We start from the raw sequence: 17,201 nt of genomic DNA on the forward strand, positions 1-17,201 counted from the left end.
GTCTTTTGCCATTCCTTAGTTCAGGCACTTCACTCGTTGTTTCCAACTCTAGTGGTCAAGGGTTCGAAGTCCTTTTGAAAATCTCTTTTTTCATTTGGTCCATATTGTTGAATAAAATCTTTACGATAGACCATGTCATTTACCGATGTTTCATCAGTTTGAATTTTTGTTCATTTGACAAGGTTGATGGGGAGTTTGTGGGCCATATTTTCATCTATTGCACGCTAACTCGTGAAATTCAATTTCATTTTTTGTTTCTTTTCAATATCCTTGGGTGCTTTCCTAGATAGCTCTTTTCCGTTTTTGAGGGTTGGTTGTCCCTCGGTTCTCCCTTTTCTGCTTCTAAAAGGATTTTATGGTGTCTAGCTCTCTTTGTCGTATGTTGGGAAATCTAGGAGAGGAATGAAAAAATCTTTCAGAGCCGAAGCGCTCACTTCAAGAGATCATTTTAGTTTTAAGGTTGCCTTTCATTTTGGGTGTGTTTATTAAAAATGAGGTTAGTTGTCATTGGTTCTTCCTTTTCTTCTTCCAAAAGGATTGTATGGTGTCTAGCTCTCTTTGCCATGTGTTGGGAAAGCAAGGAGAGGAATGGCCAAATCTTTGAGGGTTGGAGCCTTCACTTCAGGAGATCATTTTAGTTTTGAGGTTACCTTTCATTTTGGGTGTGTTTGATTGCCCATGAAAAATGGGTGGCTTTTTATTTTCCAAGGAAAATTGTATTTTCCATTGTTTGATTGGATATTTTCCACGGAAAATGGAAATCCACCCTAAAAAAAATCCAGTAAAGGTTGGATTTCATTTTCTCACCTATACCTATGGGACAATGAAATCCACTCTCAAATTACCCCAAATAAAAGTCCCAATCTTCCCTTTTCCTCTTTTTCTTCCCTACCATCACCTCCACCAACGTTCCATCGTTGAAGATCTCCTCCAACGTTGTTGGTGAGTCTCCTCTTCTCTCTCTCCCTCCTCCTCATTCTCATTCTCGGCCTCCACCCATGCTCTGTCACGCCCCGAAATCCCAACACGAATCCCTATGATTCATCGGTTAGAATCTCGAGGTATGAGGTAATCAATCACACAATCTGATAGAACATTCATAAATAATAATACTTATGAAAAGAAAATATACGCAGCGGAATAAACATTTAACTAACATCTAAACGAGAGTCTAGAGTAAACAGAAGAAATCGACAAACACTGATATAAGTCAAGATCTTTAATCTCATAATTCATCAGGTTACAAAAATTTCTAAACTACCATGTTTCTTATCTACAACCAAAAACCGCTAAGATCCTCTACTAGTCCTCAAAGACATGGCGGCAGCAAGACATCAATCTGATCCTCCTCAAGGACCTCCTCAAAAGACTCCTCAAAGAACGGTTCTTCAAAAGTTGAATAATCTGAAAGGGGAAGGATAGGGTGAGTAACAGGGGAATGTTACTCAGCAGGATGAACGCCGTTCTAACAACGAGTCATACATGCACGAGTAATCATCAGAACAGTTAAATAATGTAAGTTTTTCATAATGTAACATACGATAAATGTCTAAGCATATTCAATAAACAGTTAAATAATTTCAACCTATCATTTCTATCATTTAAAGTAGCATATGCATCTTTTAAATGAAAACATCTATCAATCATTACAAAATAAGAAAAAGATACATAATAAAAACACGGCGGTGTAATCGATAAGAGAGCAGAGGAACACGCCGATATAACCGCCTCGGCTATGGCAATACGATATTCCAAACTTAACCTCCGATGTGGAATCCCATCGTTATAATCTGATTTTGTGGCCGGTCTAGCATACCACGGTTGGATGACCATTTATCCGGCTCAGACTGGCCGTTGACCAAGAACCCAATACTGAGTTCAACTAACGGTGAGGTCGACCGTTTGACGACTACAGACTAAAAGTGAGCACTAACTAGCCCAGGAGACCCCTCGCGTCGAAGCCTATCAAGAGGCAATGCATGTGAACCCTGCCTATCTCTACACTATACAGAGACCGCCTTTACACACAACGTTCCCCAGGAAATAAGTAGGAGAAATTCCCGGATTTCATAAGCTGTAATATGCTCTAAGGTATCCCATACTACCGAAGAGCATATGACATCTAGTGTTATCCTAGATTGACTCGCCGCTTCCGGACACACAGCAACGCGTCACTCTTTATGGGTTTTCTACAAACCTTTACTGGTAAACAAAATAATTTATTTTGTATATAATATATCATTTCTTTTTAATTGAAAATACAAACAAAGTCTGGTAGTGCCTTCCAGTGACAGTTATCTGTCATTTCCATCCATCAACCATCTCATCCCTTTATCTATCTATCACGTTTTACGTGGCATGGCCACTACGTAGAACTGGAGGCACTGTCCCATCAATCAGTCGAGAACATACGTTCTCTCTATCCATCCATCAATTAAATCGATTAATCTATCATCTAATTTCCTACATATCTATTAAAGTAATTTTACTTTTAAAGTAATTCGAGATCTATAAAGCATCAGCCAATTCCATTCGATAGTTTTGGTTGAGTTGAGAGACTCGAAAACAAAGATAAAACCATAAGACATAAAAGCTGAAATCTGTGAAAATTTAACTAAGTGTTGAAAACATGATTTTTCAAAGTCGAACTTGAAAACGAATTATTTATTTATTTATTAAAGAACTTAAAGTAATACTTAATTGTTTTTAATGAAATAAATGTAGGAAATGGGTATACATACTATATGGAAGCAACACAAAACAAATTAGAACCAAACTCAACATTCGGATACTTTTCCGAATTGCTGATTTTTCGTTATTTTTCATTGAAACTCAACCAAAATTGATTCAAATATTATACTAACTATAAAATGCTTATGTTACATCAAATGAACTAAAACCAATCATAAATAAGCATGCAAACATGATTTAAATTGTTCAAATATGTATAAACTTAATGAAATAATCGATTTATCAACAATCATATGGATTTTCTATGAAATTATAGCATAACTAGAAGGTAGAAGGGAAGGCAACCTACATTAAGCTATTTTCAACGGTTGAACGGACTTTAAAATCGCCTCCGGCCAATCTTCAAATTTTTCTTCCGGCGAAAATCGGATTTCTTTGCGTCCACGCGTAACCCTCGGCGAGAGGAACAACTTTCCTTCTTGCGCCTAAGCTCGGATCGTTCTCGTTTAGTGTAGATCTGAGTTTCAAATATTGAAGGAAAAGGGTTGAGATTTGTTTGGAGAGGAGAATAAGAAAAATCTGATTTTTCTAATAGAATTTAGATATTTATATCACTTAAGTTGGGACATACTTGTCATTTTGGGAATTGTTTTTCCCGAATGCCAAATTGGACAAACTTATACTCTATTTTGGGTGATTTTTCGACACGAATCTAATGGTATGATCGGTTTCGTCAAATTACGTCTCTAAGGTGTCGTTTACCTATTGGGAAAATATCTAATGCGAAACTCGAGGATTTGATAACTTTTAAATCAATGCACGGATCTAAAATTCTTTCCTCGAGATACATTTTAGGATTTCAGGTCATTACATGCTCCACCCCCAACACCTCCTCCACCCTCTCTTTCTCTCTCTTTCTCTTCTTTTTCCCCTCTTTTGAATTTTTTTTGTCGTATGTTTCCCAGTTCAATCAAACAACAAAACTTGTATTTTTCACCTTAAACTTTTTCCCATAGATTTGAAAGTCCATGGGAAAAGGAATGTCCATGCAATTAAACAGACCCTTAGTTTACAATCTTTAAGGAATTTAAGGGAGTCTTTTTTGAAAATTTCTTGGGTAGATGGGATTGGGTCTGTACCATTAGAACCTAGTAGGTTGTGGGTAGGGTTCTTAATTCCTACTGTTTTTTGTATTTGGTTGGTCAACTCAACCTCTTCTTTCTTTGATATTAGAATTTACTCATGATTTATTTATTTATTTATTTTTGGTTCTATCTTATGAAGATGGCATGACAAGGGCTTTCTAGAGGTGTCCATTCATTTTGATGATATATGCTAGCCTTTGATTAATGCCATGGCTTCCTTTTATGATCTTTGCGATAATACTGTACAATAACTTCTCATGCAAAGATAATCATTTTTAGATTCTTCTATGCAGTTGTATGAGGTGAACTCTCGAGGATTGGAAATTTTCTCTAAAAGTTGGCTTCCGAAGACTTCTCCACTAAAAGCAGTGGTTTGTTTCTGTCATGGTTATGGAGACACTTGCACATTTTTCGTTGAAGGCATGTAACTATTAACAATATTTGGCAAGAGAATTTTATTTTTTCTTGGTATCCTGGAAATGATCGAAACTTAGTTATTCATATTGATTATTTGTAGGGATTGCTAGGAAGTTAGCATCATCAGGATATGCTGTTTTTGCAATGGATTACCCCGGATTTGGTCTTTCAGAAGGTCTTCATGGCTATATTCCAAGCTTTGACAAGCTAGCAAACGATGTTGTTGAGCAGTTCTCCAAAGTCAAAGGTGTGATACCACCACTTGCATGTAGGAATTGGGTGCATTTTATCTTTTAATCCTACAATTTACATCAATGTCTCACATTTAATATTAAATGATTTTATTTCGCTATAGTTAACATCAAACTAATGTTTTCGCTATCAATGTGAAAACTTTATTGAAAAGCATGATATAGGGAATAGGATTGCAAAAAAGAAAAAATATTATTATGTATATATTCAGTCAAGGATTTGCTTTAGTGTTATTTTTTCCTAAAACTTGAGCAGAAGAATTTTTATTCCAGTAGACATATGATGTTTATAAGGACCATGTATTTGATCTTGGATTTGAGTGCCATCTTAATCTGAATTTTCTCAACTTTTTTTATATTTGATGTTAGAATTCCTTATTTACCACTATAAACTTTTATAAGCATTAAAAAAGTCCACTTGGAAAATGTATAACCTTTACACACATCGAAAAGAAAAAAAATTACCACCATAGTTCAAAATTTTGTGCTATTACCAATGTTATTAAATAGCGTAGAATAAGAGTTTGAGGAGAGAAGAGAAGAGTGGAGAAAATGTGGGAGGAGTAAAAGTGACTCCAAGCCTTACCATCAGCTCATATATATATTAAGTCTAACATAAAAGGAAATTACACATGTAACCCTACTACTAATAATTAATTACTCGTAATATACCTTCAAGCTAGAGAATATATATCATATAATCCTAACTTGTTTAAAATATACTCCACTTTACTAAAACTCAATGACTCTGTGAACAAATCAGCTAGCTGATCTTCAGACTTCATAAACGAAGTAGTAATTTCCCCACTAAGCAGTTTGTCATGAACAAAGTGGCAATCTATTTCAATATGTTTAGTCCTCTTGTGAAACTCAGGATTAGATGCAATGTGTATGGTTGCTTGGTTATCACAAAAAAGTCTCATAGGTGTATTCACTGTAAAACCAAGCTCTTGAAGGAAATGTCTCAACCATACTAGCTCACAAGACGTATGAGACATGACTCTATACTCGGCCTCAACACTAGATCTCGCAACAACTATCTGCTTCTTACTTTTCCATGTCACAAGATTACCTCCCAAGAAGATACAATACCCAGTGGTGGATCTCCTATTAGAAGGAGAACCAGCCCAATCTACATCTGTATACCCTCTACATAATTATGACCATTGGCCTTATACAATAATCCACAACCAAGGAGCCCTTCAAATACCTGATAATATGTTACGCTACAACCCAGTGACGTACTTTAGGAGCTTCCATAAACTGACTAATAGTACTAACTGCAAATGAGATATTTAGTCTAGTAATAGTGAGGTAATTCAACTTTTCAACTAGCCTCCTATACCTTCCTGGATCATCCAACAAGTCTCCCTCATCAATAGTCAACTATTGCTTAAGATCCATGGGTGTATCAACATGCTTAGAACTAAGTAAACCAGTCTCATCTAGAAGGTCCAAAGTGTATTTCCTTTGGAAAAGACTAAGGGTATGTTTGGTAACACTTCTGAAGTCTGAAGTCTGTTTTCTGAAATTTGGAATCTAAAATCTGAAATCTTATTTTGGAAAAGTTGTTTGTTTATCATTTTTAAGAGCTTCTGGTTACAAATAGAATTTTAAAACGTAATAGTTATTTTGACAATATTACCCTCTTGTAATTCTAATAAGTTGTTATCCAAAAAACATAATATATTATGCATAATGAAACCATCCACACATTTAATTTCGATTTCTAATAAATTAAACACCCGAAAAGCATTGCTTTCAATTTGAATTTATACTTGAAAAATTATATTCCAACAAAGTAATACTCAAACAATAAATAATCATTTGTTTTCTAGTTGAAAAATATAAGGTTTTAGGGTTCGTATAAAAATATAGGATTTTCGAACATGAAATGAGAGAAAAGGGAGAGACCTTGACAACACAGTTGTAGAGGTGTGTTGTCAAGGAAGGAGAGATAGAAAAGTTAAAAATAAGGGTTTTAGGGTTCGTATAAAGAAATGATAAGTGATAGAAATTAGGATTTTGAGGAGGGTATTTTAAGAATAAAAAAAAATCAGATTTCAGAAGTTTCATCCAACATCCCTCCATCACTGGTTAAAAACTTCTGAATTTTGATTCTAAAGTCTAAAATCTGAACCAAAACAAACGGAAATAAAGCTTCTAAAGTCTGAACTTTAAAGGTGGACCACCTCCATTCAGACTTCAAAAGTGTTACCAAACACACACTAATACCACTTTCTGAATGAGTCACTTCAATACCAAGAAAATACCTCAATTTACCCAAGTCCTTAGTGTGAAACTTCAATTGCAAAAATGACTTTAGCCTTTCAATTCCCTTAGCATCACTCTCTATCAACACAATATCATCTACGTAAACAGCTAGTAGAATAAACCCACTAGTAGAACGGAAATGAAAAACTAAGTAATCTGTTTGACATCTCGACATGCCAAACTCAAGTACTGCATCACTGAACTTCCCAAACCACATTCTTGGAGACTGTTTCAAACCATAGAGTGCCTTTCCCAACTTGCATACCTTACCTATCTCCCCTTGAACAACAAATTCAGGTGGTTGCTCCATATAAACCTTTTCATGTAAGTCACTATGAAAGAAGGCATTCTTCACATCCAATTGGTACAAACGCCACCCTGACATAACAACTAAAGAAATAATTGCACGCATTGAGGAAACTTTAGCCACTGGAGAGAAGATCTCTGCATAATCAATGCCATAAGTCTATGTATAACCCTTTGCAACCAGTTGTGCCTTTAGTCTTTCCACTTTGCCATCAGGTTGAAACATAACAATATACACCCATCTACATTCAACAACATTCTTCCCTGGTAGAAGAGAAACCAGAGTCCATGTCCCATTACTATGAAGAGCAGTCATTTTCTTTTCCATTGCTGTCCTCCAACTCGGATTAGATAAAGCATCTTGGTGACTTGTAGGAATAGAAATAGAAGATATGGAAGAAAAAAAAAAAGACAATGAAGAAGATAACAAATTGTATGAAACAAAATTAGCAATTGGATGTTTGGTAACACAAGAATGAGTACCTTTACGAAGAGCAATAGGCAACTCTTTTGAATGAAGAATTGGCGATGGAACTGGATCTTCAAAGGAGAAGGGAACTGAATCTTCAGAAGAGGAGGGAATTGGAGTAGGTGGTGTTGTAGTGGCCCTTATCTTGGACTATACCTTGAGACGAGGAATGGCAGAAACATGCAATGGAATCCTTGGAGAAATAGGCATAGGCAATGTTATAGGACCACTAGTAAAGTCATTAGAAGAGTTATCACAAAAATAAGGAACTAACCTTCAAAAAAAAAAAAAAAAGGAACTGACTCAAAAAAGGTAACATTTGCATATACGGAATATTTGCCTAAAGTAGGATTGTAACATCTATAACCCTTCTATGTATGTGAATACCCAAGAGAAACACATTTTAGACTTTCGGGATCCAACTTCTCTCTTCCTGGTCCCAAATGGTGAACAAAACAAACGCAACCAGAAACACGAGGAGAAAGGTGAAAAGGATTATTAGGAAATAAAATCTTTTGTGGAGATTTTCCATCAAGAATAGGTGGCAGAATCCGACTAATGAGATAACAAATGGTAAGAACGACATCACTCCAAAAAAATTTGGGAACATTCATCTGAAACCTTAAAACGAAGGCAATTTCTAAAAGATGACGATTCTTTCGTTCGACAATGCCATTTTGTTGAGGTGTATGTATACAAGACGACTGATGGATAATGCAAAGATAACGAAGATAAATACTAAAATCACCAAGAAAATATTCTTTAGCATTATTAAATCGTAAAACACAAATTAGCAAACCAAATTGAGTTTGTATTTCCATATGAAAGGCTTTACAAATAATAAACAATTCAGAACAACCAAGTCATTCTTGAAAAATCATCCACAAATGTAACAAAATACTTAAAACCAAGATGTGATGTAATTCTTATCGGAATGAACTAAACAAAAAGGACTAGACTCTCTACTACTAACACTAGGTGGAAAAGAAACACAATGATGTTTACTTAACTGACATGCTTCACAGCTACATAGAGACTCATGACTCAAACTAGGAATTCAACTGCGTAAAATGCAAGAAGATGGATGACCGAGTTGACAATGCCACTGAAAATAGCTAGTAGATGAATTAAGTGCTGAATTGGTAGAAGCACGATCCAATTAATAAAGGCCATCTACTTTACACCCGCCACCAATCGTCTTCCTCGATTTTAGATCTTGAAAAATATAACGATTAGGAAAGAGAGTTACTGAGCATTGCAATTTCTTTGTCAGCTGCTAACAGATAAAAGGTTAAAAGGAAATTTAGGGACATGAAAAAAAGCAAAAGACAGAAATATCAAGATGAGTTTTAGATGTACTCAAACCAACAACTTTAGAAAATGAACCATCTGCCAGTTTTAGACTTTCATAGGTAGAGGAACGGAAAAAAGACAATAAATTAGAATTACCTGTCATAAAAAACAAAAGACAGAAATATCAGGATGAGTTCGAGAGGTACCCAAACCAACAATTTTAGAAAATGAACCATCTGCCAGTTTCACACTTTGACAGGTAGAAGAACGAAAAAAAGACAACAAACTAGAATTACCTGTCATATTCATCCAATCAATCCTCCACCTCACTCCATATCATAATACTATGGGATATAGCATTTGTGGAGTTGCGTCCATTTACACTATGACGTTCTTCCATCTTCTTCATTCCTTGGTCATTTTTATGCCCTCCCACATCTTGGTTCTCTAAGTACCCTTGCTAGGGGTAGGAAGAGGTCTCTCCCTCTTATATTTGGGACTTCTTGGAGTTCACTTCATGGCATCAATATCATCTTCTGTGGGTTTGTTTCACCATTTCCATGTACTTGTGTTTTGATTTTAAGTGTATATAATGTATAAATTATTGTTTTCTTTACAAGTTAATGAATCTAATGAGGTGTTTTATCATGATTTTGTGTTATCCTTAGTGTAGCTTCCTTTGATCTTTTATGCCTTGTATATTTGATACTTTAGTTTCAAATTAAGTTCTCTCCCTCATTTATACTTGCACTTTCAAGTTGTAATACCTTGGAGGGACAAAATCCTAATTTTCTAGCCTAAGTAATTGAACTCAATGATATATCTTTTTGGGTGGGAAAATTTTCTAGTTATCCTCACCGTTGTTAGGTTGTACTTTAGAAGGACTAAAGAGGGAAGGTTTGGGCCAAATCTAATGCCCTATCCTTCATCCCTTGATTTTGCGAACATGGTTTGGAAAATTTAGCAATGCGATACTTGAGTTTGGGATGTCGAGGTGCTAGTCTCTGTTTTTCATTCACTCCACTAGTGGGTATGTTCTTCAAGTTGTATGTGGAGGATATTGTATTGATAGGGGAGTGATGTTGGGATTGAGAAATTAAAGTCATTTTTACACATACTAAGGATTTGGGTAAGTTAAGATATTTTCTTGGTATTGGGGTTGCACATTTAGCTGATGGTGTTAGTTTCTCACAAAGAAAGTATACCCTAGATTTATTAGATGAGATTAGTTTACTTGGATTTAAACTTGTGGATTCTCCCGTGGATCCAAAACAGAATTGACTATTGATCAAAGAGATCTTTTTGATGATCCTGGTAGGTATAGGAAACTTGTTGGGGAGTTAAACTACCTCACCATTATCAGGCTGGACATTTCATTTGCTGTGAGTATTGTTAGTCGGTTTATGGAAGCTCCTAAAGAACCTCATTGGGTAGCATTGCAGCGTATTGTTAGGTACTTGAAGGGTTCCCTAGGACGTGGTTTGTTATACAAGTCAAATGGTCATACTCGCATAAAAGGATACACAGATGCAGACTGGGCAGGTTTTCCGTCAGATAGAAGGTCTAGCACTGGGTATTATACATTCTTGGGTGGTAATGTTGTGACATGGAAAAACAAGAAACAAACAGTTGTTGCTAGATCTAGTGTGGAGGTTAAGTACAGAGTTATGTCATACATGTCTTGTGAGTTAACCTAGTTAAGACATTTTCTTTAGGAGATAGGCTTTATAGTGGAACTACCTATGAGTCTCTTTTGTGATAACTATGCAGTCATACACAACTTTTAATCATGTGTTTCATGAGAGGATAAAACATATAGAAGTTGATTGTGACTTTGTTCATAATAAACTCCTGAATGGTGAAATTGCTATTTTCTGAAGATCAACTTGCTGATTTGTTTACTAAGTCATTGGGTTGTAGTAGGGCTTATATAATATATATTCTCCTACTTGAGGGGGAGTCTTAAGAGTAATAAGTTATTATTAGTAGGGGTTGTATTGTCTTTTCTTTCTTTTGTTATTTTACTTACGATATATAATACATTGTGCTGCTAGGGTTGGAGTTAATTCTACTCCTCCCAGGTTTCTCCAATATATTCTTCTATTCTCCTTCTCAAACTCTTAGTCTACATTAGTTATTATCACTTGTCCTTTAGCACACTTATATTTTATAGCACTTGCATCCCACACTTAGCATTTCATCTTTCCCCTTCCTTTTCTCTTGTTTGTTTCGTAGTAACCCTAATTTAAGAACACTAACCCAATCCTAGAGGTTCAACCTTGAGGCCCCTGTCAAGTTATCTTTGTTGCATTATACAAAAAGCCATGCCCTATTTACACTCCTTGCTGCATTGTAGACTTTAATGTCTAGGATTTGATTAGTTGCATTATTAGTTCAAAGTCGATTAAGGATTCCATTTTTGCAATCCGTAATCTTTTAATAGTATGCACATTAAAGTCGGCAACAATACATTTCAAAATATTACTTATGAATATTTCCACTATACGATCGAAAGCTACTAGAATCAACAAATCATTGGCTCCGTTTTCTGCCAATACGTTTGTTGTAGAAATACTGCAAATCCTAGTTTTTTTCTTCAAACTGAAAGAACGCGTGTCGTCCTTTTTACCGGATTTGAATATTCTCATTGAAGGCTTCAATCTATTGGAAATAATCTAGTTGTTATTTTAGTAATAGTTTTTATTTATTTCTTATATGTAAGGGCATTTTTGTCTTTTGACTCTTTTATTAATATAAATTTTTGTCATGCTCTCACAAAGAGACTTGACAATTATTATTCTCAAATTCTTCTTAGTATCAAAGCCAAGGAATTTTGTCCCCTCTCTTTGATTCTCCTCCTTCCTTGTTTTCTTCTCCTCTTTATTCACTAAACCCTAACCTAGAGCAGCTTCATTAGACCTTTCCTCTTAGGGAGTCTTTTATTTCTTATTCTCTTTATCGCATGTTGCGATAGGGATATAATTACATGATGCGATAATTTTTCTGCATTGTGTTTCTAGCTTACATTAGGGTTTGTTCATCCAATTAGGTTGTTTTTGTGCCCTGCGATAGCAACAATTTGACAGTTTTCTGTCTTTCGACAACAATATGAGTGTTGTTGCGAAGACCTGTGGCCTATGACAGTCCCTATTGACAGATCTCTGACCAACAACAGTAATTGGTGGTGTTGTTGGGAAGTAGTCTGCCCTGCGACAGCCCCCATCAGCAGTTTTTCTGCCCTACAACAGTAGCAGTGGCTGCTTAGGTTTGTGCGACAGCAATTGGGCTAGTGTTAACCCTGTGACAGCAGTCACTGACCTGAGACAGTAATTGGTAGTGTTGTTGGGAGGTAGTATTCCCTGGGATAGCCCCCATTAGCAGTGTTTTTGCTCTATGATAGCAGCAGTGGCTGGTTAGGTGTGTGCGACAGCAACTGGGCTAGTATTTGGTGCTGCCGACAACTAGGTGACTTTTTTGGGATTGTGTTAACCCTATGACAGCAGCTAGGTGGGTCTTTGGTGGTATACGATAGCAACAGAGGTGCTGCCATTGATTTTTGTCCTTGTTGCTGGCCTTCGACAGTACTACTACGGGAGATCTCCTTTCGATCCAAAGTTTTATTGTTCATAGTTTTTGGCTGTAAGACTTTTAGATGCCTACACCAACGTTTAATAGAATAATTTTTATTTTCACACCTTAAATGGTTATTTATCGTAATTTGATGATTTGTGGATGTATTTTCATATCTGTATTATCATTTTCAAGAAAATTGTATTAATTTTCACATTGATTGAAATATTTTTATTTCTAGGCTGTCTCAAAATAGACACCAAAACCGAAATTTAATACCTTGCTGACAAGAAGTCAAATAAGCCTAACATGAAGATTGCTATTTGCTTCTCCATCACCAAAACAAAAATATTATGCGGCAACCAACCATCAAGGTGGTGGTGGTGGTGGTGGTGGTGGGGGGGGAGAAAGAAACAACAACTCGATACACACTTCTCATAATTGGCATGCTACTTTTTCCTGATATGTAAATGATGAATTTGTTTAACTGCAATTTCCAACTAATTGAAGATTTCTATAGATAACTACTACACTAAATATTGAAATACTTTCTAATCATAAAACATATCTCCTTGCCTTGGATCTGTTTGGATGACAGAAATCCCGGAGTACCAAAGCCTCCCAAGATTCCTGTTTGGACAGTCTATGGGTGGGGCAGTTGCTCTGAAGGTGCACCTAAAGGAGCCTAATGCATGGGATGGTGCTGTTCTTCTTGCACCTATGTGCAAAGTATTCTCCTGACCCTGGAATTTTACTTTGGAGGCCTAGATTTCAAAGCATTAATTAACTGAAATTTTTTCAAGTAGATTTCAGATGATATGGTTCCACCTCTGTTGGTGACACAGCTTCTGATTGGTTTAGCTAAGATTCTTCCCAAAGCAAAATTAGTTCCAGATAAGGATATGGCAGAGATGGCATTCAGAGACTCAAGAAAGAGGAAGCTGGTTTGTCACTCTACTGTTAATAGACTTCCAAAGTTGAATGTTTTGGCTCATCCTGGTTTGTAGCACAAAACTCTGGATGTTTGATGTCATTATGTCAAATCTAAGTGGCATACTGGCATGGTTATAAAACTCGGTTTGACATCTCGTCTTGTCCATGGACGAGATCGAGTTGTCTTGAACAAGTCAACTCGTCTTGGACAAGATAAACCATTTAACTCGGTTTCTAATGATTTTTTTCTATATATATTTAGATGAAAATAATTATAATTTTTTTTAATACAATAAGGGATAGTCGAAGATGTTTATTCATAAAATTATGTTTTATTTATATGATAAATATTTCATTTCTAAAACAATTAATTGTCTTATCCCAGTTGACTTGGCCATGATTTTCAAAATATCATCCGACTCGTCTCGTTTATCTTGTGAGATACGGTGTATATCCATGTGGCTGTTGAACGATACTGAGATGACTTGGTCGAGTCATCTAATTCTCAGACGAGATTTAAAACAATGAGTATATAATTTTCAGTCATGAGTTTGTGATTCTTCATACTATTGATTACATGGCTAAATGTTCTCTGATGAATGCAGACAGCCTATAATGTTATTGCATACAAGGATAAGCCACGATTGCAGACTGCCGTGGAGTTACTCAAAACCACCAAAGAAATAGAAAATCGACTGGAAGAAGTATTGACATATTTTCTGCTCTTTTTTACTTTCTTTCTTAAATTGTTCACATGATCGTCTTACATGTCGTCGGCATCGATTAAAATTAAAAGCATTTGTTTTGTATGCATATATGTATCTATTTTAAGGATTGGGTTCCATTAACTTAAGAAATCTGACTCAAGAAAAGATACACAATCCTGACTGTGTAAGTATGAAATCCAATGGTTAGGATTTTATACATATTCCAACAATACATATCCCATAGATATTTATCTCGAGGAATTATGTCCCAATCGTTGGATTTCACATTTACATGATCGAAATACTGTGCTTTTTTCTTGGTCAACAGAACCCAAACCTATTTAAAATGACAATGCATTTCAAACCTTTTTGAAATGTTGACATTTATATGTGCTTTGACACGTATGGACATACATCCTGACACATATGGCAGTGTCCTTAATTTTTATTGACACCCTATAGTGTATCTTGTGCAATGTGGGAACTGTTGAAATTCTGACGAAGGAGGAAGAAAATTAACTTCTAGGCTCGAAAAGATTCGATCTCTTTTAGACAAATATTCTCCCCTACTGGTTGAACCAAAGTACACAAGGGATCGACGAACAAATGCCTTCAGGATACAAAGAAGCCTTACACTCAATACACTAAATCAGATTATGTACGATCTGATTTAGCCTAGAACACTCGGAAAATTAACAAACTGATGATGCCTATATCTTAAGCTTAGAGAGAGGAGAATACAGAAATTTTCGGTGAAGAAATCTGAATCCTGGTTGGCTTTTTATAGCCATTTCTGTGTCTGTTGACCATGAGTCATGATATAATGTCTCTTGGTCTAATAGCCGTTAGATTGTGCCTTATCTGAGATCTAACGATCTAGATTGCACCCTATCGAAAGAATGTGTCTCATGTCCTTTAATTAATACTTTTTAATTGAATCTGTTTGATCTAGTGGCTCTGATCGCGTCCAATCAGTTGCCATTTGATCTAACGGATCCGATCGTTACTGATCAGGTACTATATCAATCCATCGCATCTGATCATCCTGATCAGGTACTACCTTAATCCAATGCATCGGATCGTTCTCGATTCGGTATTATTTCGATCCATCGTATCCGATCGGTTCCCGATCGGATACTAACTTGATCGTGCGGTGCTGATCGCACCCGATCCATCACACGTGATGGATCAACCACCACCGTTGGATGGTTTCGTATCCCGAAAACTTTAAGGCTCCCCAGCTCCTCGCGACGATGCGTACGTGCGAAGTGCCAAGTGCGCCTCAAAGCGCCCTAAACGCCCAATCGCCCTTTCGCACGTCGCACGTGCACGTGCGCGTGCGCGGGTGGTGCTTCGCACCACCTCGAAGCACTGGATCAAAGCCTAAAGGTGTGACACAAATACAACTAACTATGTTGGCTATTACTTATAAGGTACACCACTTTCTAACTTGTGAGCGATGTGGGACTAAACCTTATATACACAAAAAACCTCAAAATCTAACTTAAGAAAAACAAACCAAAAAACTATAAAAATTCTTATTTTATTTTGAAAATATACAACAAATCCCCCACTATTTCAAAATATAAATAGTTGAAAAATATATATATATAAATAATAAAATAGCTGCACCATTAAATGGCTGCCTACGTACCCAAATAGGGATCAAGCTTCCGTAGTTCTTACAACTAAAGAACGATTAAACGATTATATCATTTTTTTTTTAAAAATTTGGCATCATCGTAGAGATTAGTACATAGATGAGAGGTATCTTTTGGATTTGAACCTTCACTTAGTATAAACAATCAGAGCTTTGTCAAGGTGCTGTGGTGAACGTATCTTGAACCAAGGACCGTTAAAGACGAGCCGGATTCTTCACACATACTTTTCTCCATGAGGTTGAGTGTTCTATTTGCTTTGCACATTACTGGCCATGCGCTATATCCTAATTTCATGAGTGCTTTTAGAAACGGTCTAGTTTTCATAGGAAACGGCCTGATTTCCTCACTCATATAGGTAAGTTCACTTGAAGTGATTCTGCGAGTCACTAGTTAAAATTTTAGAACTTATTAAGGATTTGCATCCATCCTTTATCTTGCAGAAACCAACACTAGATTTAGAAAGTGGGGTAAATTAGTTCTAGTGTCCTGCTAAACCACTTATTTGACTTGTTTGTACCCATTGAACCTTGTCTATCTATTTCAAGACAAAGGTTGGGTTCCCATCAAAGGTGATTGATTTATTTTATAGACCTTAGCCCCATTCCTTTTGAAGTTTTAGATATCATATCTCTTGGAAGTCCTTTAGTTAAAGGATCCGCTAAATTCCTATTGGATTCCACATAGTCGACTGTAATTACTCCACTTTTGAGTAATTGTCTCACAAAATTGTGTCTAAGGCTTATGTGCCTTGATTTTCCATTGTACGCTTTACTTTTAACTTTGTACAATGTTGCCTGGCTATCACAGTTGATCATTATAGCTGGAGTGGGCTTCTTCCATAATGGTATATCCATTAATAGATTTCTAAGCCACTCTGCCTCTTTACATGAATCTGCCAATGCTATCATTTCTGATATCATGGTAGAGTCCGAAATACAAGTCTGCTTCTTAGATGCCCAAGAAATAGCAGCTCCACCTAACGTAAAGATCCAGCCAGTTGTAGACTTTGAATTTGACTCAACATTATTCCAACTTGCATCACTGTACCCTTCAAGTACATTTGGATATCCTTGATAATGTAGTCCATAGTCTAAAGTCCCCTTCAAGTACCTTAAAACTCTAGATACAGCATTCCAATGCTCGGTACTTGGATTACTAGTAAAACGACATAACACACCTACTACGTGTGCAATGTCAGGTCTTGTGCAATGCATAGCATACATAAGACTCCCAATAACACTGGCATATTCTAATTGAGCTTTAGCACGACCAGTATTCTTGATTAATTTGATACTAGGATCCATAGGGGTAGGGGCTGGTTTATGATCAAAATGACCATATTTTTTCAAAATTGTCTCAATATAATGAGATTGTGACAAAACCATTGCATTGTCTTTCCTTAGGATTTTAATTCCTAGCATTACGTCAGCCTCCCCTAAATCTTTCATATCAAAATTAGTAGATAGAAACTTTTTGGTTTCTTC

General features: G+C 36.2%; 1 protein-coding gene across 9 annotated transcripts in view; it reads left to right on the forward strand.

Annotated features, from left to right (window-relative positions):
- Positions 1-17,201, forward strand: part of LOC147406076 (caffeoylshikimate esterase-like) — an 82,271-nt gene that overhangs the window by 32,334 nt on the left and 32,736 nt on the right. For 8 of the 9 annotated variants that reach the window (XR_015176271.1, XM_086433985.1, XM_086433987.1 and 5 more), the window contains 5 exons: positions 4,130-4,256; positions 4,354-4,500; positions 13,015-13,145; positions 13,223-13,360; positions 13,955-14,053. Coding sequence is in view for 8 of the 9 variants with exons in the window: in XM_086433985.1 (XP_086290111.1) it covers positions 4,130-4,256; positions 4,354-4,500; positions 13,015-13,145; positions 13,223-13,360; positions 13,955-14,053 (642 nt within the window). In the remaining variant the exon portion in view is untranslated. The remainder of the gene's footprint in view (positions 1-4,129; positions 4,257-4,353; positions 4,501-13,014; positions 13,146-13,222; positions 13,361-13,954; positions 14,054-17,201) is intronic. The other variant, XM_086433986.1, reaches the window with a different exon arrangement.

This window comes from Akebia trifoliata, chromosome 3 (assembly GCF_017979445.1).
Source record: "Akebia trifoliata isolate Shusen 1 chromosome 3, ASM1797944v1, whole genome shotgun sequence".
NCBI classification, from domain to species: Eukaryota; Viridiplantae; Streptophyta; class Magnoliopsida; order Ranunculales; family Lardizabalaceae; genus Akebia; species Akebia trifoliata.